Source organism: Bos indicus x Bos taurus, chromosome 7, assembly GCF_003369695.1.
Source record: "Bos indicus x Bos taurus breed Angus x Brahman F1 hybrid chromosome 7, Bos_hybrid_MaternalHap_v2.0, whole genome shotgun sequence".
Taxonomy (NCBI): domain Eukaryota; kingdom Metazoa; phylum Chordata; class Mammalia; order Artiodactyla; family Bovidae; genus Bos; species Bos indicus x Bos taurus.
Window position 1 is genome coordinate 15,395,509 of NC_040082.1, and position 27,492 is coordinate 15,423,000.

The following is a 27,492-nucleotide window of genomic DNA, read 5'->3' on the forward strand; positions in this document are numbered from 1 at the left end:
CCACTCTCCTTACTGAATTAACAGCAAACATTTTGGAACAGTGGTGTTGTGAAGAGTCCTGGCAGTGGCTCCAGTCTAGAAAGAATAGATTATGGGGATGAAAAGCAGTAGTCAGCTGAATTTCAAAAGATAAGATTTTTAGGGAACTTCAGGCACTAAAACTCAGAATGCAATAGAGAACCTATTAAAGATAACTAAATTGGGCCCACAGTATTGAAAGGTTAGTACTTAATTAAGCAGCCATAGGAAAAGGGCAATCTTTTATAGAACTTAAAAAGTTTACAGTGTCTAATAATCACTCAGTAAGTTAAGAGTGAGAATATAAGGTATAGCCATATTTATGAATGTAGTAGTACTCTACTAATCAACACTAAGAAATTCTTCCTTAATAATAATAACCAGAATGCTTTTTTAGTTTTCTCTTAATCTGTTTGTATTGGTAATTCATTAAAATCAGTTTTCACAGATTTGGAAGGAGGAACAGAACTTGAGGCTTTCCATTTCCACCAAACAATAGGATGATGCTGACATATTTCCACAGCTGTTTAAATGTTTTGTATTTGGCTGTAAAGAAAAGTTCCTACCAGAGATGCTTGGTGTTTTGTTTTACTTTTTCAGGAAGATAGTGTTCTGTTCCTTCCTTTGAGAATTTGAAAAATAAAAAAGATAATTGTGAATCCATGATTAATTTTGGATAAAGTCTTAAACTTTACAATTTCAGATTCTGTAAAAAATTATATATATATATATATATTTTTTTTTCCCCAAAAATGTATAAGGCAATTGAGTCATAAGAAGCCAAATGTCTCCTGAAGCCTACTGATATGGTTATCTTTTTTAAGGGGCAATGCAAGGAATTATTGTCAAGAGGATAAAATGTTTTACTACCTCATATAATTTCTTTATTCTAGAGGGACCTGTGTTGTCTGCCTCCTAGCAGAATCAAATAACTATCTAGAATATAATCAACAGTTTTATGATATGAATTACTAAAATACAGTAATTACCTTAGTTGTCCATATGTAAAATATCTTAGCTCTTTCTTTGCCAACATATCTTTCTCTATTTGAAGGGATAGTTTTGATGGCTTTACCAATGGCCCAGGCATACCATCCTTAGAAATGAATCATTTTAGTCCTGTGTTTCTTATAATAATAAATCAATTGATCTAAGAGCCTTGACAGGCCCTCTTATTTACATGACCTGCCAAGTCTCTTAGAAATCAGAATTGCAGTCTCTAATTTAGTTCTTGGTGCACTGTGCATATCAGCAGCTTTATACATGTAAAATCAGAAAGAGTTTTATTTCTTGAAGGCTTGAAGGAAATTTTAGCAAGTGAGTTTGATTTATGAAAACAATAGAAATAAATTTTATGAAATGGACTCTACCTTAGGAATATATTTTCAAGGTAGATGTTTAGCAAGAGACCTTTAAAAATTAAAATAAATTTTATTCATTTTTCAAGACTACCTATATAGTTTTGATACACCAAAAAAAAAAAAAAACCCACAAACTTTAAAATACCGGTTGCATTTATGAAGACTGAATGCTTTACAATCATGAAGTTGTGATTCTCATGAGAAATTTTAATTCTGTTTTGTTTTTTCAGTGCACTGTAGCTAGTATCTGGGGTGCTGAAGGCAGCATTTTATTTTATTTTTTAATGGATAGGGCACTTGGGGAGCAGTGTTTGCTACCGTTCTAAAATAATACCCTTCTAGAGTAATTGCAGGTGTTTCTAATTTTTCAGCCTTTCATGGACACCTGTTGTGGCTGATTCATTCTTGTACCTTATCTCTGTGTATGTTGAGTTTGGAACAACTAGAAATATTGATAGTCTTTTGGGTTGTTTGTTTTCCCAGATAGCTTCTTTGGCTTTTATTTAAGCTAACACTTAAATTTTGACCTTGAAGGTTTCTAGCCCCTTACTTTTGCAAATACCAAGAATTCAGAATAAGTATTATCAACTTTTGATTATCCACAGGGTGCCTGTTATCAGTCCATTACCATTTTATAATTACTTTAAAAATCAAACACATCACTGTTGCTGAGGGAGATGTGTGTGCACATGAATCTAACAGGCCGAAATCAAAGTGGGAGCTCTCCATTACTGTCTTTACGTCATCAGAGCAAACACTCTGGGGCATATGCTGTGTGTTGGACATTGTACCAAGCCCTTTAGATGAGCTATCTCTTTAAACTCCAGCAATCTTACGAGGTGAATAGTATCATTACCCAAAGGGAAACAGAATTAGTGAGGTTAAGTTGCTTGCCCAAGGTAACTCAGATGGTAGATTCCAGAGCCACATTGGAAACTGGGCATGGTTGCTCCAGATTCTAGCATATGTAATCTAACATACTAGATGTGGTCTGCTTGCCCTGTTTCCTTGTCATCTGTGTGTAAAGGAGAAGTGCTCAGGTTGCCTCTTCTCAAACCATTGAATTTTATCCACCTTAGAACTGGAAATGCAAAGAGACCCAGTACTAAAGAAAGCATTTTAAAAAGGAAAGTGAATAAGGCAGAAGGACACTATTTCTACCTTTGGTATCCTTCAAATATTTGCCTCTAATTCCCATCAAGAAATGGCACATGAGAGATCATACTTGTATACAGTCTTTTGTAACTGTCATTTAAGATGTGACTAAAGTGTAATTAATAAAATATCCCCTGACTGTTGCACATCTTGCTGCTGTTTCTCTTCCCTTAGCACAGAGCCTGGATTTGTGTCCTTGATCCCCAGAGCCTGCCTGGCTTCTGTGATGTTACCAACGTGGCTGCCTCAGCAGTCACCCTTTCCTCAACCAGAGTGGCTCTATTTGTAGTACATGGTGGGTTCCCCACAAGATTTATTTTGAAGAAAGCATTCTGTAGCTTTAATTTGGTTTTAAATATGTTGATGTTGAAAAATAGAAAATTAAGAATTGAATTTCTTTTTAAATCTATGGAAATATTTTTTAGACTTAAATACCATTTATGTTATTGAACTGATAAGTTTTCACGGCAACATTGAGTGAGCTGGAAAAACCATGTGTTTTGCAAAATCTAGAGCCTGGGCCACTTTTAGCAACTTGTTTTAATCTTGAGTGTTCACATCTGCCAAGTCCCCGTCTCCCCCCACGTTTACACAACCATTGCTGACTGCCATACATGACTTCTGTTCCACCCACGTTTTACCAGCAGTGCCTCCTGGCATATTACAGAAAGCTTTCTTCAAGACTTCAGGAGAACAAGGAGAGAAGATTAGCAATGAATTTGGAAACTGACATTCATATCAAAGATTGTTTTTCCTTGTAGAAATCAGGTTTGGGCTTTGTTTCTGAGAAACAAGCCATTTTTTAAAAAAACAAAATTCTGCTTCCTATTTGACCAGGAGAATTGCTAAGTTTAGAATTATTTAGTGTGGTTTCCCTAAGTCCTTTAAAATGCAAAGTGGTCTTAAAGATGCTAGATCATATTTTCAAATGGAATTTCATAAGGCCAGAGTATCATGTGAATATTTTAATAAAGATGAAGATAATTTTTTTAAAAAAGAAAAATGTATATTATAAATTTAAGTTCTACAAACTCAGGCAACCACTTGACCTAGGCTTGGGACTAAACATAGCACAAGGAGGTAAGAAACTTTTTCATCTTGACGTTTGTACCACACAGTGCCTGCTGTTTGCTGTTCGTTTGTTTGTTTCTTCCTTTCATTTTGCTATTTATTTTTGCCTGCTCTGGTTTTCCACTGACTCTTTTAAGCGATCTATTTCAGATATAGATCTAATTTTTTAGTATTCCTGGCGAAAGTCTTCTTCAGAGTGCATTTAATCTAGTTCTAAGTTTCTTCAGATGGATCCAACAAATATTTATTATGTATCTATTATGTTCCAATATGTGTGAAAGTAAGACCATGGTCCTTGCCCCCCAAAAAAACTCTTGGTCTAATAGGAAGGAAGACATATGAAGAAGTGCTCAGCACACAGTACAGTGAGGGCAGCAGGAGAGGCGAGCCCAGGGGGCTGTGGGGCCAAAAAAGGGAACCTGTTTCCCTGGGGAAGGAAAGGCTCCTGAACTGAGGGTAGATAAAGGGTAAGTTAGCACAGGTCAAAACAGAAATGGGTACGTCAAGTACAAGGTGGAGAGTGAGGCCCAGGTCTGTTGGGAAGGAGCTGCAAGTGTCCTTCCAGTTCAGGAGCTTACTTCCACAACAGATCAGTAGAAGGAACCATACAGAAATTATGATGCTTGGGATTGACATGGTCACACTGGCATTTTATGAAACTGATTTTGGCAGCTGAATGATTAGAGGATGGGATCAAGAGAAGACAAAAAGTGGAGGCCAGATCACAAGATGTCCAAGCAGGTGATATTGAGCCCAAACAGAGGAAGGGCACAAGAACATACATTGAGAGAGAATTTGGGGAGTAAAGGCAGTAGGCCTTGCGTCTGGATGCCGAGGGGTGTGCGGTGGTGTGGGGGGAACGAAGAGCCAAAGTTGACTCCCTGGGATGCCAGTAACCTCAGTAAAATAGATGACTAGTAGTTTATTAACTAGGAGACAGATTATGTGACAGGGTGGGCAGATTTAGGAGTAGGATGAGAATTCTTTCCTATAGAAGCATTGATGCTGTGGAATATATTTAAATTTCAGAAGGGAATGGTTAATAAAATGAAAAGCAATTTTAGGATAAGGATTATGAAACTGAACACGAAGTTTTAGTTTTTGCCACCACAGAGGCAATATGGATTAGCCCAGCTATGAAATTTGAACAAACTTATCAGATTCTCTTGGTGGCTCTGTCATTTTTCTTCTAAAAGCTATTCTGGCATTTAGCTCAATTTTGCAGTCATTTTTAAATACAGATTTTCTGTTCCCTCACACTCCATAGTCTGTATACTTTTCCCTGGTTCTCTAGTATCTGCTATTTGCATCTTACCCCTGCCACTAACTGACCTTCCCCCCTTTTCCTGGAAATACCCAGCTACCAACCAACTACCCCCAACCACCTGGGCCCTTCTCAATAATTTTTGGCCATGGAGCTACAAAATGAGTCATAACAAAACCCATTTTGAAGCCCCTTTTAGCTGGTGAAACCAGCATTGGTCAACTGTATTTTCATGTGCTTAGCAGATTTACATTAAGGTACTCATCATCATATCCAAGAATAAATATACAAACATAAATATATACATGTACATATGAGTATATATATGCACATATATGTATATGTGTGTACACACACACACTCTCCCAAACAACTCCATTCTTCCAGGGGAAAATGCCTTGGCATCAACCTTGATATTTCTTTCATTCCTCACAGTATGTCTAGGAATCCTGCCATCTCTACCTACAAATTATATCTTGAATCCCTCTACTTCTCCCCATCTCCTGGTCGAAGTAATCATTATCTCTTCTGAATTTCTGTATATAAGTGCCCAATGGCAGGGATCATTGTAATGTTTTATTCATTAATATGTCACAGAAACCTAGAGTAGTGCCTAACACAGTAGGCTGGCAGTTAATATTTGTGGAATAAATGAACAAATCAGTCAGTGTCATCTTACTGGATAGACCAACATTTAGAAGGCTGGTTTCATATTAAAGAGAAACCTTATTAAGAGAGCCAAAAATTACTCAAGGAAGTTTTTTTTCAGTTTTAGTGATACAGCAACTTGGGTGTATTTGACTGTCAAAAATTAACACTTTACTTTTGTAGATGGTATTGCTTACTTGTAACCAATTGAAATTAATTTTTGATATGTTGTCATCAATGATGTTTTCCCCCAAAACAGCCATAAATTTAAAAGAATATATTAGGGGTGAGAATGTGGTTTCAAAGGAAACTACAGTAGTACTGACTACTGTACCCTTCCAACGTGATTTGTTTAAGTCCTAATACGGGATTTAAGGAACTATATGAAGAAGAATAGAAAAGGCTAGTCTACGTTTACTTTAATACTGTACATCTTGCTACAGAGGAAGAATGCAAGGAAATAAATGGACTTACTTTGTCCTGAATTATTCATATTAATTGGTATATGGCCTGAGTTTTTTTAAAAATAACTGCCAACATTTCCGATTGTGCAGATAAATTTAGCATTTTGCACTACTCTCAGTAAAGCCTCTATCATGTGGAAGTTTCAGATGTTTGTAATATGTGTGGGATCCACTCCCCTCCCTGTCATTCCTTGTCAGTGGGAACATTCATCTCTTACTGATTTCTCTAATACCTAAACTTTTTCTACTGCCAGTGAAAGATCCCCTCCCTACTCCCCCACCCCCACCCCAGCATTGGTTTCTACATCTGGACTGATCTGAGAAGCTTTTTTTCTTCCCTAAACCCATAATGTTAGGCCTAAAGTTAAAACTGCAGCTCTAGTTTGAAAAATAGGACTTTGTGGCTTTCAGGTTGAGGTTTCTATTTTCTGTTCTGATTCTAGGTTTATTCTGCCCCTAAACTCTGGAACCTTACCAATACCATGCAAATACATTTCTCTAGCTAAACTGAATTTTCCAGATTATTAGGCAATTACAGAATCATTAAGAGTCAGGAAAGGATTTGAGAACAACAGAGAATTCTAATGTTTAAATGTTTGTAGCATTTTTTGTATCCAAACTAAGATATATAGTTTATATATAGTAAAATAATAGCTATTTTAGTCCAATAATATTAAGAGACAAGCGGACCTCCTAAGATACTATAGGAATGGAGGGAAGTGGGTTCTGAGGCCATAAAAACTGGGAAATTGCTATTCAGAGTGAAAGGACCTAGTTTACAGTAAATGATTTTGTTTAAGCTGGCATTTCCCAAATTTATTTGAGGATAGAACCTTTTTCATATAAGGAAATTTCAACATGCTTTATAATATTGGTGGAAAGAAAGCAGACACTTCAGTTCTCGCTGTGGCTGAGGCTTTATTCACCATTTTTATTTATCTAGCAAATACATATGGAGGGACTGCTTTTTGCTACATACTATTCAAGATGCTGACAATACCTGGAACAAACCAGACAAAAGCCCATGGCCGTCTAAGGATTAGAAGGCCTAGCCAGGGGAGAAAGACAATAAGCAAAATTAAGTAGTATAGGTACTAAGTACTTTAGACAAACATGGGGCCAGTCAGGAGGTCAGGAGTACAAGGGTTACAATTTTAAATAGAGATGTAACCTTGAGCAAATCACTTAGCTTCTCTCTGCTCCAAATCTGTAGGATGCAGCCACTCAACTAAATCATCTCCAAGGCCCTGCCAGCAGGTCTGCTTTAAGGACCAAGAGTTGTCATAATCAAGCTGTGGTATTGCTGGGTCATGAACATCTCACTGAGCATTTGCAGTTACCTTAGTAGAAAAGGCTGATAAAAATTATAGAATTGCTGCCAAATAAAAGCTTATGTAAACCTAAATAATTTGTAATACCCACAACAGAATAAAGCATTTGTGTTAAATAAATGGGAAAAAACACCTTGTTGGTTCTATTTTTAATCTAGTATGTACCTCAGTCCAGTCCAGTGAAGAAACCTCTGCAGTAAAAGTACCAGTGGCTTTTAAGCAGATGCTAGCATGCCCGTATGAGAAACTTGCAGCAGTACACATACTGCGCTTCTGCCCTTATATCCTTTTGTAAAACAGAGGTCTGTGACTCGATGTTGAAATGACCTTTCAGACAGTATTCCAGTGCCACATGCCTGAACTTGTGTCTCAGAGTAATTAGAAGCTTTGACTTACACATCTTGGTATACAGTGTTTATGTTAATTATAAATGTCTGAAAGTTTCCTGAAACTTTGTCTTCATAGCTTTTTATCAAAGACAGCCTGGCGTTTGGGAGGAGGGTTGTGGATTGTGGTCCTAAGCCTTTTGATTTTCAGCCTCTCATATTTGGAATGAAAATTAAAATCTACTTTTCAACTTACCCAGATCACGGTAGTATATTTTTATATTCATTGTGAATAAGAAACTGTTTGGAATCAGAGTCTTTGATACTTTTAAAATAACATTTCACTCTTAAGGCATTAGCTAAAAATTTCAAGTAGACCATGGGTCCCTAAAGTTCTAAAAGTATTCCCACTGACTTGTAGGAAAAGCTCAATATAATTAAAACTGAGAAGTTCCTATCATACATAGGGATGCTCTTCCAAAATTGTTTCTAAATCAGACCTTGGAATTTCTTTTCCCATGGTGATTAGCCCTGTCTTCAAAAGCCGATCCTAGGCCCAACAATAACAGTCATTTTCATCTCCCCCTAGTCATAGTCCATAACCCAAAGCCCAGTTTATAAGAAAATGCTTCATAATCATTCTGGAAGAAAAGACTGACTCCTACTTCACTATCTAAATAAGCTATGGAGTAGGTTCCTGTATATTAGAGGGAGAAGTAATGAGTATCCCCAAGTTCCTCTGGAGTCTAGTCTCTGAAATGGCCCTGGATCAGACAAGGACTCCGATCCCACTTTAGCTGTGGCCCTCAGCACGGGTTCTGGTCCACTCTGAGGCCCCCATAGTTGAGTTCTGACGCGCCCCACTCTGTCGCCTCTCCTGCCTGCTCTAGTTGCCATACACAACCTGCTCTTTCCATTAAGCCTTTGCCCAAGAAGCCAAACTGTTGGGCACATTTACCAGTATAAAATAAATACTCTTATCATTAAATAAATAAGTACATTTACCAGTATAAAATAAGTACATTTACCAGTATAAAAATAAGTACTCTTTGTACATACATTTCATTCCTAATATATTCAGATATTGATGCACATAAAATTTATATCTGATTTGTACCATCTCCTTCAGGAAATAAGATATACTAAATCTACAGACTGTACAGTGTAGACTTCTGAAATTTTAAAGATAAGAAAATTGCATGGTTGACATCTTGCTCTCAGATATTTTATAAGAAAAGCCTGAGAAGAGCATAGCAAACCACTCCAGTGGGTTCTCCAGATTGCCTGGAGAATCCCATGGACAGAGGAGCCTGGAGGACTACAGTTCGTGCGGTCACACAGAGCAGGACATGACTGAACAACTAAACACGCACATACCATCTGCATTGCTCCTGCTCTGAAAACCACCTAGGAAAAGTGATATAGAAACTCACTTGTGGAAACTCTGTGGCAACTCATCATTCCTTAACCTCCAACTCCACCCCAGCTCCTCAGCTGGAGAAAAATACCATGATATGCACCCAGGATGCCCCTCAGAAACATGATCTGCCCTGACACCTGCCCCTGCTCCTGTGTGCACACTGCTCCCGTACACGCCAGAGGGTGGGGCAGCAGGCAGGAGGGAGCTTTGAGAAGCCCTGCTGTCATTCTCCATTCTCCATACCTCCTTTTTTTTCTTTAATGGGTACTTTGATTTCTTTAAAGATACCATTTTCCCCTCTAATTCTTCATTAATTATCAAAAGTCAATGAAGTCAGAATTCTCTTCTTTACTAGGAGACTAACCTACCTCTGTCTCTGATCCATAACTTCTCAGTGTCAGCCTTACTAACGTGTTAGAGGCTGCGTGATTCGTTGTTGTGGGGCCATCCTGCGTACGTACTGTAACGTGTTGGGCGACATCCCGGGCATCCAAGAGATGCCAGGAGCAACCTGCCACACCCAGTGTCCCCTGGAGGGGGTGAAACTGCCCCTTGACGAAAACTGCTCTCCTGATCCCTGTGGCGGACAAGCTTCCAAACACTTTAATGGGTTCATAGCGCAGGTTGTGTATTTTTTTAACTTTGTTTCTTTTTAACCTGATTCTTTCCTATTCTGTTCAGTGTCATATTTTTTAAATGACTATAGCATTTTTTTTTCTATTTGATATTCTTTTAAAGAATAAGAAAGCTTTCTATGCCCACCATCAGGCCAGACCTTAATGCTTTGAGTGGTGTACACAGCAATTAATTCATGCAAGGTATTTCTGTTATTAAACCCTACAAGTTTACACAAAGACTTTCTGTGTATGTATGTGCTTAAGAATGAAAAAAAAATGTATAGGAAGATAATTTTTCACCTTAAGAAGTATAAATGTTACTTAAGAAGAATCACAGTTAAGATGATAAGAAAGGAAAAGCCATGTTGTGTTTAGTAGATGTCTGAACTTAAGGACTCCAGTAATTAAAAGTTTTCAGTGAAAGAATACTGAACATTTATAGAATTTGAGTACAAACTCTAATCACTCCTCCAAAATAGAAAAAAAGTGTATGATTCTACTTTTTAAAAATGCAGTTTAGAAGCTCCCAAAAGGAGCAGTCTTCCATACTCTGATGGGTAAAGTACTTATGCAGTCCCAGACCTGAACCCTGTAAGAAAGAAGACCTCAGGCCTAAACGGAAGCCAGAACCTGGCCTGGAAATCAGTTCACCACTGCTGTGGAAAATCTCCCCAAGCAGGTTCTCCAGATCTGCAGGAAGGGTTGAGGGGGAAGGTGAGTGGAGGTTAAGTGAGTCATGGCTGAGGAAGGGAAGTCATTCAAGCATTCATACCTTCATTCCCTGTCCACCTGCTGCTGTCCTAGACCTTAAGGAGGACATACACCTAGCAGCCAGTTAGCTCTGAGTCTTACTCTTCCCTTGATGGAAAGGGAAGATTTGGGGGAGAAGAAAGAGAATTAGAAAACACTTTCTCCCTCCTCGCTTGTCTATTAAATTGCCTAGAGTACATATTTGGAGGCTAGAGAGCAGGATTTTACATTCTTTCCAATAAAACCCATTCATTATCACCACCTAACACCATGTGGTGGCCCCTGTATACCCAAGGGAAGAAAGGTCTTGGGAGCTGGGAAGAGTGGTACAGTTGAAAGACAGAAATCTCCAGTCCGTGTATTCACAGGTATTTATTAATCCCCCACTATGTGCCAGGAAAACATGCCTGGTACAGGGCCTCAGTAATTGAGAGCAATCCTGTCCCTTTGCTTCTGGGGCCACTCATCTAGGAAAGGAGCCAGGCCTTGAGCCAAGAGCATAGAAGACATCCGCCTGTTCCATAGTGTTGCCTAGGACTCGGCCTTGGGGGCCTGCAGAATCACCTCTGTGGGCTGCTGACCTTGTTCTGTAAAACAGAAGGAGGAGGAGGAGGGAGAAACACCCACATGTGTTGTGCTGTGAATGTAATTACGGTATTCACCTTATGCTGCTAGTTACTTACTCTTCAAAAGTAGTACTCCAAGAAGTAAGAATTAAAATGAAATGTGTATGTAATAAGACAGGAAAGGATTGGGATATAGACTGTCTCAGAGACCATCTAAATATCTAGATGCTATTTAGCAGGGGGTCATGAAGCCACAGGCAGAACCTGTGTGTCTCAGAAGAGGAAGAGCTTTTCAGCAAGTTCACTGATAACTCTTCTATGTGAGATGTAAGCAATTTCTACTTTGAAAAGAAGAGGGTTCCTCTTATAGACTAATTACTGAGCTGACATAATTACTGACACTTTAGAGCAGAAAATTGAAATCAGAGTGTGGTAAGTTATAGGCATGCTTGTCAGATTCCTTGAATGATTCAGTAATTTAAACGGTATAAATGTAAGTGCTCAAGAGGGTTTGGGTAAAAAATGAATGTCATTTGAAAAACAGTAAAGTCAGTCATCAGATCATTCTATAGCACATTTATAATTTGAGGTGTTTCTCTCTTTGTCCCCCTTTTAGCTTGTCAAAATCCCTAAAAATGATCCCCTCAACGAAGTGCATACCTTTAACTTCTATTTGTCAAATGTGGGTAAAGACAACCCTCAGGGCAGCTTTGACTGCATCCAGCAAACTTTCTCCAGGTAAGTGTGTTTCAAGGTATGCTGAAGGGTAAGTAATTTTTCTTTGAGGGTTTTTTTTTTCTTAAATTAATAAAGAATAAAACACATAGTAGTCATTCCTTAAATATTTATTGACTTGAATTGCAGACCTCACTTATTTATTTGAGAAATCGTGAGCACATACTATGTGCCAGAAATTATATTTGTCACTGTGGAATGCAATCACAAAAAATTTAAGATTCTTGCCCTCGAGGAATTTTTAAAGTATAGATTTTTTACCTATAGAACATGGTTTATTTTATTTTAATTAAATACAAGTTTCAGGGGTTTTTAAGGTCTTAATCACTGAATATAAGTAAGAGTACTTTATAGTTACAGGAGTCCCCAACCTCCAGGCCACAACCGGGTACCTCTGGTCAGATCAGCCGGCGGCATTAGATTAGAAATAAAATGTGCAGTAAATGTAACGTGCTTGAATCGTCCCAGAGCCATCCCCATCCCAACTCCCAACCCCCACCGCCATCTGTGGGAAAACTGTCTTTCACAGAACTGGTCCCTGGTGCCAAAAAGGTTAGAGACCACTGTGGTAGTAACCTCAAGACTCACACTCATGTATAAAGGAGGAAAATACATGTGTCTTATATATGCCCTTCCTCTTTCCCTGTGCAAGGCATGTTGTAAGATAGATTTTTAGAAATCTTTATTCTGCAGCAGAATGGAAACTAGAAATTAACCCCAGGAGAGCAGTCCCTTCTGATTTTAAGGGGAAAATGGAGGGAGGAAGACAAGAACACACACCCATAGCCCAGGGTGCCTGTGGAACTCTTATCTGCTTAGGTCCTCTGTAAACAATAAGCTGCTTGTTTCACTCTTCTTTGCTGTGGTTGTTTCTGATTAAAGAATGGGCCCCTTGAGTGGATAAAGACAAGGCCTTAGAGCCCCCAGCCCCCCGAGAAACACTAACATTGGCCCAAAGTTCCCCAGGGCTGTCCATCCCTGTATCTCCCCTGTAGGACTTGAAGCCATGAGCGCTTGCTGTGTGGGGGAGAGAGAGAGCTGTATTCCCAGTGAGCTCAGGGGGCAGAGATACAAAAAAGACACCGCACTGAAAGCGCTCTGAGTTTCTCCTCCCATTTAAGGCGACTAAATAAATGTTGCTTTATCTTAACCTGCCGTTTTCCCTGAGTATATGTTAATTTTGCTTTCTAAAAATTGCCTTCCCCCAAACTTACGCTTTTTGGTATAAGTTGCATGTGTACCAGGTTATATAGACTTTTCTACACTGTTTACTGTGGTAGCCACCGGCTACGTGTGGCTATTTACATTTCAGATGACAAAAGTGAAATAAAAGTTAGTCCTTCACTCATACTAACCACATATTACAGGCTAAATAACCACATGGCTAATGGCTCTCGTGGTGGACAGCACATATACAGAACGTTTGAAATTGCAGAAAGGTCTGCGGGGCAGCGCTGCATTAGATTATAGCATCCCCAAGTGAAAGAGCCCTTGGCAACTGTGTGCTTCCACCCTGCCACTTCACAGGTGATTTATGGGTGTTACTTAGCTGTTTAGTTAGTGGTGGACTGAATGAGAACTGAGTTCTAACTCCCACCCCGGCATTCTTTACAGACCACAGGGCACACCAATTTCTAATTGTGCCATCACCTATAATACTTGTCTTCAGCAAATTATTTTTTTCTAGAGAACATTTCAATATCAAATTGAACTCTGTCCAAAATTAGAATTTTACTAAGGAACTTAATTCCCTCTTCAAAACCAGGCCTGTCATCATAGGTAATATGGTTTCTCCCTAACTTCATAAATACCCTGTGTGTTTATTTCTACCTTGCTTGTTTGGAGAAGGATTTAAGGTCATTTTACAAAAGTATCCATGATGGGCCAAACAGAAAAGAAACCATTACCGTGAGAAAATTGTCACAACTCCATTAGTATGATCCAAGTGTGGTAAGAATATACATTGAAATTTGCCCTTATAAAAACAGAAGCACTCAAACTCTCAGTTCACAACCTGGCAAGAATACCTTTGTATAATCTGGTTGCATCTTTTCTATTCAATTTGGTTTGGGTTTTCCGTGGATCTTGTCTCTACTACAGCTGTGCAAGTTCTTCAAGGGCAAGGGTTCTCTTACACCCATTTTCCAGTCTTGAAAGGGTTGGCTGACTCCACAAATAGATGTTCCAAGAATACATATTAACTAGTCTCTTTCTTATCTTTCGTTTAAAATCTCCTTGGGCCTCACTTTTCTTATACGTAAGATGCAAGAACTCTCACAGTCAAAAATTACCTTTTAAAAATTTCTTAACTCTGCCCATTCAGAGTCCTAGTGAAAATATATAATACAGCTCTATAAGTAACGCATATTCAAGTGTAGAAAACAGCTAGAGAAAGACTATAGGAACATCTATACACATGTGACACAGTATTTCAACTTTTAAGGCAACTGAGTTCAAAAGGGATGAGTAGAGAATGTGGGGAATGTCTTCTCACCCACAGTGTTGACAGCCTATTCTGGTTTCATGTAAACATCTGTTTCTTGACCTTGGATGGTGTAAACTGTCGTTTCATCATGACTGGCAATAGGTTGAGCTTATTCTCACTATGGAAATTAGTTAGTGATTAATAAGGGGAGATGCTGAAATTCAAGCTTCCTGCCACCAGCATGTCATACTGCAGTCTTTTCTTCCTTCCCCTTCTCCCCACTTCCTTCCCCTCCTTTCACTGATTTTTCAGCTCAAGTCGGCCTCATTAAAAAAGAAAATAAAAACAAAAACCCACCTTCCTTGCACTCACCTCTGGGCCCAAAGTCTAGTTCAGTCCCCACCATTCCACTGGATTATGCTCCCCAAAGCTAGCCTTTACCTCCTTGCCCATAAACCCAGCGGCTGCTTACTGACTATTCTGGACTTGTCGCCTGCATTTCACCCTGTGGACCACCCTGATTCTTGAAGCATTTTATTCCCATGACTTGACACACTGTTCTTCTGATGCCCCTCCACCTCTCTGGCTGTACTTTTGCAGCCTCTTGTAGTCTTATTTTCATCTTCCTATTGATTATTTTAAATATTAGCGTTATTCACAGTCCATTCCCTCCTGAGACTGCTCCTTCTTCAAAGTCACCATGTCCAGCACTGAACTCATTTTCTTTCTACCGGCCGTAGTATTCCAGTAACCCCCAGTAGCCTGGGCACACTCTTGAACACCCCCACTCCACCCCACCCCCCATGGCTAATCACTGACCAAATCCTGTCAATGCTGCCTCCTCCCGGTCTCTGAAATCTATTTACTGTTCTGCATTCACACTGCTCTTACTCTGGCTCAAGCCATCACTTCTTGTCTGTAATCCTTCAGTAGCCTCCTGACTGGTCTCCAGCTTTCACAAGAGTGCCCCCTTCCTTTCAATCTGTTCCTCATCCTGATCAACTTTTCTACAGTATAAATGAGATGTTTTCTCTCTCTTATTTTCAGTCTCTGTTATTCTTGGGATAAAGTCCAAAATCCATACTGTGACCTCCAAAGCCCTGTGTCATGTACTTCTTGCACCTTGTTCAGTCTCGTCTCATTAATTATCCTTGCCACCTCTCTTTGGTCAAACTGAAAACCTGCTCCTAGCTCCCCCTAGGAGAAGTGGCACACGTTGGTTATCCCGCTAGAACGCTTCTGTCCTCCACCTCTCTCTAGTCACCCCTCTAGATCACCTTGGGCACCACTTCCTCTAAAAGCCTTTGCCTTGTGCACTAGTCCATGTGAAGTACCTTCCTGCGGGTCCCTGCCCCCTGTCATTTGTCACTCTGCATCATAATTTCCAGTGTGTTCATCTTTGTCACTCATTAGAGAGCTCCTCGAAGGAGGGACCACTTCTGTCAGTCTTTGTCACAGCCTGTGCACCTCACACTGCCTAGCCTGCAGTCTCTGCCCAATAAATATTCATGAGATGAATGAACTGACTTTTTAAAAATAGAATTTATACAGTTGTTAGCAATTTACAAAAATTTTGTCAACCCTTACTTCGTACAATCATAACAAAGCTACTTCCAGTTAAGTTTAGAAATAGAATATCAGGGCTATAGTGACATTTTCATTACTTCTATTTCTAGTCTAAGGCAATAGTAATTTCTTCGTAAAATGCTAGCATAACTGTTACCATGATCCCCTAATACAGCATGATACTTTGAATACAGAACTGTCTTCCTGGCCAGCATTAGTATTTGTGATTGTTTAACCAAAAGGTTTCTTTTTTTAAAATATTTCTGCAAAAATCTCTTGTCTAGTGTTTTTTTCATATATGCTATATCAACAGATTATCTTATAGACATTTAACAATGTAAAAAAAATGTAAATATAAAGTTACAAATGTTTAGGGTATTTTGATAAATAGTAACAAACTATGATATTTGGCAGTATTTTTGCCTCAAAATTAATCTAATCTTATTAAAAATAAAAGGAATTATTATGGTGGATCTGTTTCAGCTAGTCAGTGCTAAAGCATACACATTATGGTTCCATTAAAAGTAAGCTTTTAACATTTCTCACATCAGTAGTAGATAATTCTTTTAAAAATGAAGTAGAACTTCAGTGCCCATCAGGACCCTGGTCTTCACTCCAAATACTGTTTTGTTTCATTTTTTTCCCCGAAATTTCATAGATTTAGTCTCTGAGAGTTCATTTCACCCATTCTATCCAGAGGGGGGGAAAAATACGTGATAGGAAATGAAGAAAAGAAACTTAAAAGTTTTAAAATAAGCTTTACATTTTAAAATGATTAATATTAGTTATTTTGAATTTTAAAGTTATTATTAAAGCTGCTGATTGTAGAATTATACAATTCCTGCTTGCCTTTATTGTGCAAAATGTGGGACATCTCTAACAAGCCACCATCTTACCTGACAGCTCTGGAGCCTCCCAGCTCAATTGCCTGGGATTTATACAAGATAAAATTACGGTGTGTGCAACAAATGACTCGTATCAGATGACACGAGAAAGAATGACCCAGGCAGAGGAGGAATCCCGCAACCGAAGCACAAAAGTTATCAAACCTGGTGGACCATATGTAGGTTGGTATAGATATATTTCTCCTTCTTGCTGATTGATTGGAATAATTCAAGATCACTATAGGTAAATATTGGTAATATTAACTTAATGAAAACACAGAAATTAGTACTGAGAATATTTTTAAAAACATGGTCAAAAGTCATTTGTCCTCTTCATACTGCTGATGGAATAGATGGAAATTTTACTTCTTTTATAAATCCCAAATCTTCTATTGGCTATTTATTATTACTTTACAGTATTGGGGATCTGGTCAAGTTACTTTATTATGTAAGACTGTGATAGTGGTACTGCTGTGTTTGTCACTGGATGATGTAATTTCAGTGGTGGACAGTATGGTTCTTATTTTGCACTTGTGTGGAGTTATTTTTTTATAGTAAATTCTATTAGTAGAACTTTCCAGTTTTCTATTAGAGTCAAAGGATCTTTGCACAAGGAATTTTTATTACAAAAGTATAAAATGTGTTTATAGCCAAGCATTAGTTAGTATAATGATTCTATTGTGATATCATCTCAATTATGAATCCTCATCTCTTCATTAATTAAGAGACTGCCCCACTCCCTTCATTTTTATCAGCTCACTCAAGTATCCCTCAGATCAAAGGGAAGACCAGACCAGCCAGAAGAGTCTCTCCTTTACGAGCCTATTAACAGTAGTAATAGAATTACCCAGAGTGAGGATAAGCTCTACGAGGCCATGGCTAGTTTAATAACACAAGTCACTGGATAGTAAATGATGAAAGGATATTAGTTTGAAAACATAAATGCTCACAAAAAGTCTCTTGAATAACCAAATCCTTAATCAACATCTTTCTACGGTTTTGTATGATTTTACTTCTCTATTTGCCCATTGCTGCACGAGTTACAATGCATTCAGCTTTGAGAAGCTCCACTAGTATCCTTAGTAAGTATTTCTTTGGAACAGAGCCAGTGCTCCTGGGACTTGGTGCTTAGCTTAGATACATTTAGTTTGGTTTAACAACAATTCATGGCTTCCCCAGGTATCTGTACCCATGGGGCCCAGTTCCTTGCCCAGTAAGTTACAAGCAATGAGATTTTTCATCTTCTCTTTCCTACCTGATAAGGTAACAACTTCCAACCTCCTCTCTTTCTTCTTACAAGTAACCTAATTAACTTTAGTAAGCTAAATCTCAAATTGTTTCTAAAATGTACAAGATCTGCACTTAAATTTAAGTGCAAGGTATGAATTTACTGTCTCTATTGCTTTGAGAGTGTTTTTTAACTCTGTCCAACACTACCAATTTATAAAACATGAGGTAAACTGGTATGTTTGACAAAGGAATAGAAGACTCAAGCCATCAAAATGGTTATTTTTTCTTCCCAGTATAACCAGTAGAAAACCTCCACCTTGATTTACTTTTGAAAATTGGCAGTGATCACTGTACTTTTCCAGGGAAAGATCTTGGGTGTACCCTGTGTCCGTGTGTTTTTGTTTGTTTTGTAGGGTTGGTACAGTTCATTCACAGCTTACACAACACAGACTTTTCAACACCCCGAGTCACACAGACCTAGTTGCCCTAATGGTGTGGGACTTTTGAAACTTGCAGGGTTTCTTATTGGCACTTCCAATAATTTATATACATTTTTTAGAGTGACCACATAGAATTTGAGGTTATCTAAACTTCTGAACCAGATTACATCTCTGTCCTGTGGAGACGAGGACACATACGTTCCCCCCGGTGGCGATCTCTGCCAACCCAGTGCTCTGTTAGCCTTCTCCTCAGCGCCCTGGGCTACACCATCACAGCACAGTGTTCTCTGGTCTTCAGTCTTGTCATTAACCTCCTCAGCCCTTTATTCTCTAAGTCAAATAACCCCAGCTCCTTTTAACTTTTCTTAATATGGCCCGCATCCCAACCCTTTAATTATTCTTATTGCTCTCCTCTGGACTGCCTCCAGTTCTTCACCTCAGAACTCAAAACTGCACATGCTACCCTTAAGAAAAGAAAAAAAAGGGACTGACCAGTTCTGTGTACAGTAGAGCAAAAGACTCCAGTTGGCTCTACTGTATTTGTTTTTTATTTTTTTACTCCTCTGTATTATGGCATGTTTTCATCTTTTTCTTTTAATTCTGTCAGGACCAGGCCCTTACCATGTGTCTTTCCTTCCAGGCAGCTCAGTTTGTATCCTCCTGCTTTTTCCAGTATCTCAAAACTGACTCACTCCGCTCTGTAAAATGCTTGTCTGTCACCCTTCAGTACTAACATTACTCAGCACTTAACGGGCGCTTCTGATGCACAAGGGACTGGTTAGCACTGTCCACGTAGTCAGTCATCTAAGCTCACAGTCACCCTCGGAGGTGGGTAATCATTGCCTCTCCATTTCACCATGAAGCTGTTGGTATCAGCAAATAGGAAAACCAGGAGCTTGGCCTCATTAACAAGTTGTGGCTTTTTTCATAAGACAATAGGAGGTACCTCTTTAGTTCATAATTGAATTTATCTTATGAGATGATAACAGAAGTTGACCTCTGGCAGCTTAGAAGCCCCTGTAGAACAAGGTTTCTTTTAATAGTGTCAGCTGGGTAGAAGACAAATAGAAATAACGCTGGCGTCACTGTGGGTTGTGATGGCATCGTGCCAGGCCTCTGACAGTTGAATTAGGGCACAAGCCCAGCTTCAGGGAAGGAAGGCTGAGCTCCTAGGGCTCAGCTAGCCTAGGCAACCAGGAACATGAGCTTCTATGACCCTCCAGTGGGCTGCAGAGAAAAAAGCAAAGCCTGTTTGCCTGGAAAGGAACAGAAGCGTTAACCTAGAAAATATGGTTATCCTTTTGTCAGTACTATGTCCAGTTGTAGTCATGCCATTTATATCATTGATGAGCACTGTTGTTTTGTTATGATCCTTCCCCTTTGTTTAAAACGAAACACTTATCACCTCTAGTTTACCAGGATCTTATGTCTGCTCACTGACTCCTATCTAAATTCTGGAAATGTATTGAATCATAAATTTGTAAGTATGCTAGTTATTTAGGTATATTAAATAACCCAACCAATGTAATTTCTAAGATCCTTTTTCCAGTCTTTTCAACTTCTGCTCCCATCCTCCTTGTTTTTGATGTTAGTACCTATTTGAGTGACTTTGGACAAAATCATTTAACATGGAGACCTTAATTTTCTCAAATACTAAATAAAGGGTTTTGAACTTAGGTTAGCATCTAAGGTCCTTTGTCGTTCCAGCATTCTGTGACTGAGGTTTACATATGTTTTAATAGTAAACCTTTTGAAGAAGTGATCCCAAATGCTAAGTAGTGGAAATGGTTTCCCCTGCAGTAGATCATGTATTTAACCATGACAGTGTCACACCACTGTCAAGGTCCTGCCAGTGTTTTTATTAAAGCCTCAGGTTGGTGTTGCCAGGGTTTCTGGTTAGGTTCCACAGAAAAGAAAAACAACTGCAGAAGACAGCTGCTGTCCCTGCTCTCCTTCGGAGGGCCTGCTTTAACATCTTCCTTTCAGATGGTTTACTCAGAGTCATTAAAGGGATAAATCCTATCACCAGCGTATTAAATGGAGAAGCTGGAAGTGGACTCCTTGTTAGGAAACAAAACAGTTCAGATTTAGTCCCAGATTACCCAACTCTGTCGGACCTGCTGCTGCTGTTTATATAAGGAGCCCAGGGAATTGATTAGCAGTTGGGTCTGGGAAGAGAATTAGGTTCTCCCATGGGCTTTATTAAAAGGACTTTTCTGAGGCAAATGTAAGAAAATAAAAATAAAGCCTTTCTTCTGCCCACTTTGAACCTGACATTTTCCTGCTCTATTTTATTTTATTTTATTTTCTTTTTTAACTTTAGCATCTCAATTCTCTAATTGCATACATACAATACCGATGTTTTCTTCGTCTGTAGCCTGTCTTCCCTTAAATCAGAGGACTCCTTCCTGGTTAAATTGGCACAAACTGATGGGGAGGTGGGGAGCCAGTGACTTTTGTGTAAAACCCCGTGGCCCAGTGTGGCTCCATTCTTCTTTAATCATTTGAAAGAAATAGGTTACCCTGTGACTGGCTATTTAAAATGAGGTAAAGGTGAAGTGAGTGTTCTGCAGGTAGGAGACTCATGGACTGATGATAGTCTAGCATTCCATCCCAGCTGAGACTCCAAGGCAGTCGTATCCCTAACCAGATCCTAATTTCTTGCCAGACATCATACTTAGACCCCTCTTAAGGTCACAGTGAGCCTGCCTTATTTGGCTGCCCTCTGTCCACGTCAGGGAGGGTGGGGTAAACTCAGGAGACCTTGGGGGCTCTCCTGAGACCGGGGACCAGAGGTTGGTCAGACCTACAGAAGAGGTCGGGCAGCCTGCGACACAGTGATAGTCCTGTTTTTGTTTTCATTTCTATTTACCTTCCTTGCTAGCCTGAATTCATTCTAAATCACCAGTCATGGTAGTATGAGTTAGCTAAAAACCATCCTTCACCCCTCCCCCTCCCCAGAGAGTGTGGGAAAGGGATCCACAGTCAGCTTGGTTTGGGGAAGTGGAAGTTAAGCAGGTTTCAAGGGGGAGGGGAGTGTGGAATTTATATCATTTCCTAAACTTGCCTGACCTTTATTCTTTCTTTCCACAAATTCCTATTAAAATTTCAAGGAATAGTGCTATTTGCTAACACTGTTGGAACTGAGAAGTGGTGGGTTGGAAGGTTTGTAGTTGCCATATTAGAAATTTCAACGTGTCTTCAAACTCGGGCAGCCTGGTAATGTGGGAAAACACAGGACAGGCCACCTTGATTCTGCTTCTCTGCCATCTGCTTGTTCTCTTGCTATCATTCTCTTTGATACTCTGCTGGTCAGTTCATTTTGTGAGCCATCAAAATCTGATTGACAAAGCAGCCAGAGCTTCGTCTACAGGAAGCTGGCAGCCCAACATGAATCAAGAACAGACATTGGGCATTTGTTCGTAAAAACTTTCCAATAAAAGAAGTACAAGTAGGAAACCTTGGGTATTAATCACAGAAACTTGCAAATACTAAATGAGCACTTTACTCTTTGAGCTTATCCCATTGAAACTCTACTTTTCTCATCTGTGAAATGGGACCAAGGCCTACCTCATCAAGTTAACTGTGAGACTATATTATATGTGTAAAGTTCTTAGCACAATGCCCCACTCTCATCCCGTAATTGGTGCAAGATAAATATTAGTTCCCTGCACATCTGACACTGATCTAACTATCTCTGAAGAAAAATACAGAAACCAGATCTAAATCCACCTCCAAAACTAATTGTACCTTAATTTAATAGCTTCTCTTATCCCTGGGCAGTGACCCTTTAATGTTGGTTCCTTTGTTGGTCAGTATTTTGATCTGATATATACAATTGGTGATGTCCAGATTGTAAAGAAATGTAAGAGCCAGTGAGATCATTCTTTTTCCTTTAGGTAGGATTACAGCAAATAAACAGCCCCTCTGGCCAGGCCGTGAAGACCCAGCATGGACAGGACTGCTCTTCAGTACAGTTCCTGCCCCACGCAGCTCTCACCCATGGTCACAGCACAGGAGAGACTGCTCTTGCTTCTCCATTGTTTCTAGTTGCTAGTATTATCCCTAGTGCAGTGGCTCCACGTTGGCTGTCATTACCAGTTCTTCCTTCTCTTTAACCCAAGGGCATAGAGTTGGAGGCTTTTGTAATGAACTCAGATTTCACCTCAGAAATCATAAAGTGAGGGTCAGTCCAGTTTCATTCTCATTTCTGTTTCTTCTGCAAGGAATGGTCACCAGGTGTTATCAGTGACCAGCCATGTCCTGATGGCTTCACCCACATGTAGAATCCACATAGCCCACAGTATTTTCTAGAAGCAGCCGCTTGCCAAACACTTGTCACTGTCAAGTTTAAGCAAACAGTGAGTTGATTGTGTGCATGGCACTGGCCTGTGCAGAACTGGGGTGAGGGCCTCCTCTTACCGCTCCACTCCTCTAACTCACCTGGGTAGTCTCAGCACCACAGAGAAGGGATCTGATTGTCTGGCCTGCTGAGACTGTGTTGTTGGTTGGTTGGTTTTGTTTGTTTTTTGACTCAGAGTTTGTTGTGCTCTGTTGAAAAGCAGTATCGCTTGTGAATACCCTGGTGAAGGTTGACCCCAAATTATGACTGCCTCTTCTCTTCATGGCTTCTGAATCTGAAATTAAGCTAATGACTGAGCTCAGCTGAGAGTACGTCGTTAGTGAGACAAACAGATATTTTCCACATTTAGCATGTTCGTTGTATTCATGTCTGAAAGAAACGACATACAACATGTAGGTTTAAGTTCTGTAAGTAGCACAGGTGAATATGGAAATTATTTTCACCTAACATCAAATGCCTACAGCCTTAAAATGTCCAGTGTGTTGCTATGGTGTGTGTCACTAGTTATTATCCATGTGTAGCTAAGTGGCCAAAATGCTTCTATAAGTTTTATTTTTTCCAATAAATGATTCTATCAGAAAATTCCAAATCTATATTTTAGGCCATTTATTCAGAATGCTTTCAGTTTGCATATCTTTCTATAAAACAAAAGCTGAAATATGAGGTCTTTATTCCTTTCAGAAATGAAAAGATGCCTAAATCAGTCATGGAAGTTGAGATGCTCATGATGTTACTGCCTGCAAGTGTGTTAACAATGTCATTTCTGCTGGACTTTAGGGAAAAGAGTGCAAATTCGGAAAGCTCCTCAAGCTGTTTCAGATGCAGTGCCTGAAAGGAAAAGGTCAACCCCCATGAACCCTGCAAATACAATTCGCAAGACACACGGCAGCAACAGTGTCTCTCAGCGGCCGTATCGGGACAGGGTGATTCACTTGCTGGCACTGAAGGCCTATAAGAAACCTGAGCTGCTGGCCCGACTGCAGAAAGACGGTGTCAATCAGAAAGACAAAAACTCCCTTGGAGCAGTTCTGCAGCAGGTGAGGAGAGCTGGAGAGAGTTCCGTCTGCCCACCGTCTTGTTGGGGAGTTCATTTAAGAAGGCTTGTTATTATTATCGAGTTAGAGAAATTTCAGGATCGTTTTGATCAATGGTATATGAACATTAGCTTAAATTCATCTTGGTTTAAACATTTAATGAAAAACTAACTGAACAGTTACACTAGGTTTTATAAGTTAGAGGCTTCTGAACGATCGGAAAAAAGTTTCAAGTCCTTATCTTCATTTGGATTAAACAAATTTTGCTTGAAAGTCCATTAAAAAAAAAAATAAGTTTTTGCTGTCTGCTCTTAGTACTGAATGTACTAAACTGTTGCCATACTTTTTCCTGGTTTATGTAGGTGAAGTTATACAGTGTATTTTATTGGTCTTTGGTTGGTATAAACTAGAATATTTTTACTTACTAAATAATTGTGAATGTCTTACCCTGCATGCTCTTTCTGTCTGTAATACTCGGCCTTTTTCTACCATTGGATATGCTGACATCAGTCACCTGTCTTCATTAAAGGATATGAATGTGTTAAGTATTAGCTCTGATCAGTTACCATAAAATAACAAGCTTATGTATAAATGTAGGTCATTACTTTTGTTAAAGTCAACAGTTCTTCAGGCTCTAACTTCCTGTATTTTTCAAAATGATTTTGGGTCATAAATGTTGGTTAGCATTCAAATCCACTATAAATCACAGTCTGCTTTCTTTTTTTCTAAAGCAGTAACATTTTCAAAGTTCTTAAATTTCATCTTTAAAAAATAAAATACACCTTCAGGTTTCCATCTATTATTCAAGGAATAACATTTTTTAAGTCTATTTTTTATCTGTTTTCTCTTGTATTCATATCATGATACTAAATGTCATGAAAGAGTAAAATCATAATCTTCAGTTCTGGGTTAACCAGTCCCCAAGATATCTTGAGCAATCTCAACAATCTTATTAAGTCATTTGAGTACTTTTTGAAAACACTTAATTTAAATCCATCTGTCACATAGCAGTTTTAAGAGCTCAAGAGACAGGATGAAAGAATGAATGAGGATAAAGGTATAGTTATGTGTGTTCAGTTTTTTGTTTAGAGAAGGAGGGAGGTTCAGGTTATAAGTCATCAAATAATTTGTGGCTGAACTTTCAGAAAGGTTGTAAATTACCTCCTAGGTTAGAGGATGAGCGAACAAAATGATGGCAGAGGCAGTTCACAGAGAGGCTGCTACTGATGTGCGTCAGTGGTCATGTGATCGTGTATGTGTATATAATTTTTAAATGTAGGTGTACTTACTTCCTGAGCAAGTGAGACATGAGTGCCGTTACTGCTGACTATCTGATAGAATCTTGAGCATAGTCTAGATCCGCAGCATAGTCCTAGCTGCAGATTAGAATCCCTTAGGGAGCTTTTTCAAAAATGTCAGTTCTTGGACTTTGCCCCAGAACAACAAAATGGAGCAACTGAATGGATCCTGAGCCACTGACTGAGATAGGGAGTGAAGGAAAAGGAACGCCTGTGTGCAGGGGGGTCAGGAGTCCTGTCTACATGCCCTCTCTTTGGAAGATGTCTGTTAGACATACCCAAATGGAGACGGATATTCAGTAGGTAGTTACATGTAAGGGTCTGGGCCAGAGGGCAACTGAAGCTGGAGTTATAAATTAGGAGCTAGCAGAATGTAGATTGTAAAATCATTGTATTTATTTCACTTTGAGAAATCTGGTTGTATCTCATTTTAATTTATTTTTAAATTTTAAGAGAAGCCTATTGTTTTCTACTGTATATCAACATTGTTAATATTCAGCTGAGCTGTGAGAAAAGCATAAAATATCTATTATAATTTATAGTACTTTTAAAAGACATGGAAAGAAGTAAAGTTATTTAAAAAGACCATTCCAGTAGGAAAATAAAAGAATACCTCTCTGCCAGCCTTGGAAATGACTCTTGGTTCAGCCCCTGAATCCATACATTTATGTTGTTAATGGAGCCTGGGCTTGGGCACACAAGGAATTGTAGGAAAAGATTACACTTGCAAATAAACTGGCTGACTAAAAACAGTAATTTGGGGGTTGTTTTGGTTTCTGTTTCCATTTATTGGTTTGGGGGAATTTCAAGGATTTTGAAAAAGTGGTTCTTCAGGAGAACTGGCAGCTATAAGGAGCAAGCTTAGCAAGCTAAGAAGATGACACACAAGATCATCAGAACTGGTTCAGGATAGGGAACACGTGTACACCTGTAGAGGATTCATGTTGATGTATGGCAAAACCAATACAATATTATAAAGTAATTAGCCTTCAATTAAATAAATTTAAATTTTAAAAAAGATCATCAGAACTGATACTATTTATGAAGATAATTTCTGTTGATTACTGAAGGGAAAGTTTTGTAAACCAGCATATAGTCACTGTTTGATTTCTACTTAACACAAGTGGTCAGGGACTTGTATGGTGACTCAAAAGTAATGGAGTTAATGTTGTATAGTTGCTAAGTCCTAAATCTTTTGCAACCCCACAGACTAGCCTGCCAGGCTCCTCTGACTATGGGATTTCCAGGCAAGGATTCTGGAGTGGGTTGCCATTTCCTTCTCCAGGGAATTTTTCCAACCTAGGGATGGAACAGCATCTCCTGCGTTGGCAGGTGGATTCTTTACCACTGAGCCACCTGGAAAGCCCCAATGGAGTTATAGCCAGAAATAAATAACAAAGTTGTTAAGAAAACTGTCTTAGATTCCTTTGACTAGGAAAAAAAAATTATTAAAAAAAAAACCTTCCTCCACTTTTTGCGTAATGGTATAATTACTATTTAACATACAGCAGCCATCCAGGAAAAAAAAAAAATATGCATATAAAGTTTTATTTAATTCCCCAAGTGAAGTCAAATAGTATTTATTGAGATCTGGCATATGCAAAGCTAGCAGTCCCTTTGGAGCCATTTGGTATAGTTATTTTCAGTATAAATCCAAAAGATTGCCTGTTTTAGGCTAGGAAATCGCAAAAAGATCTAATGTTCTGTTTTCACACCATGTTCCAGGTAGCCAATCTGAATCCTAAGGACCTCTCATACACCTTAAAGGATTATGTTTTTAAAGAACTTCAAAGAGACTGGCCTGGATACAATGAAATAGACAGACGGTCATTAGAGTCAGTGCTCTCAAGGTAAGTTCTTTTTTTTTTTTTTTTTTCCCCCTGCCTTTAAAAATGATGCAAATAAGTAATTATTTTAGTCATTGTTAGTTTAGGGTTGAGATGCAAAAAAAGAAGCAAGGGTAGGCTTTCTATCATGAACATTTGAAAACTGTCTCCCTAACTGGGACATGTGTATGCTTTACAGAAAATTAAACCCATCTCAGAATGCTGCCAGCACCAGCCGTTCAGAATCTCCTGTATGTTCTAGTAGAGACACTGCATCTTCTCCTCAGGTATTGCATAAACTTATATAATCATAGCCCTGAAATGGACTTTAGGTACCATTTTTTTCAGGTTGTCTGATTTACACGTAAGAGAAATTAGACCCAGAAAAAGCTATATAGCCTCCCTACCCAAAGTCACATAGCAAGTTGTGACTAGCTCAGACAGAGCTCTCACTCTAGAATTCAGATCCCAGCTCCCAACCCAGAACTCTTTGCCACTACATAGCACTATTTGTCATTAAGGTACTTAATGTCTACCTTGCTATTCGGTTCTTTAAGTTTTCATTTTGTTGAGATTATCTACTTTTCCATTTAATCACTAACTAGAAGACAATATTTATTCAGCCTCATATCAAGTCTTAGATTATAGAGAAAATTGAATATATAAGCAAATAAAAAGTTCTGCCATTCCCATATATGTT

At 39.0% G+C, this 27,492-nt stretch overlaps 1 protein-coding gene across 1 annotated transcript in view; it reads left to right on the forward strand.

The window, feature by feature from the left end:
- The window catches only part of ELL2 (elongation factor for RNA polymerase II 2), a 73,850-nt gene that overhangs the window by 31,418 nt on the left and 14,940 nt on the right, over positions 1-27,492 (forward strand). Inside the window, exons 3-7 of the mRNA XM_027545569.1 lie at positions 11,608-11,729; positions 16,621-16,784; positions 23,412-23,671; positions 26,692-26,816; positions 26,992-27,079. Of these exons, the coding sequence (XP_027401370.1) occupies positions 11,608-11,729; positions 16,621-16,784; positions 23,412-23,671; positions 26,692-26,816; positions 26,992-27,079 (759 nt within the window). The remainder of the gene's footprint in view (positions 1-11,607; positions 11,730-16,620; positions 16,785-23,411; positions 23,672-26,691; positions 26,817-26,991; positions 27,080-27,492) is intronic.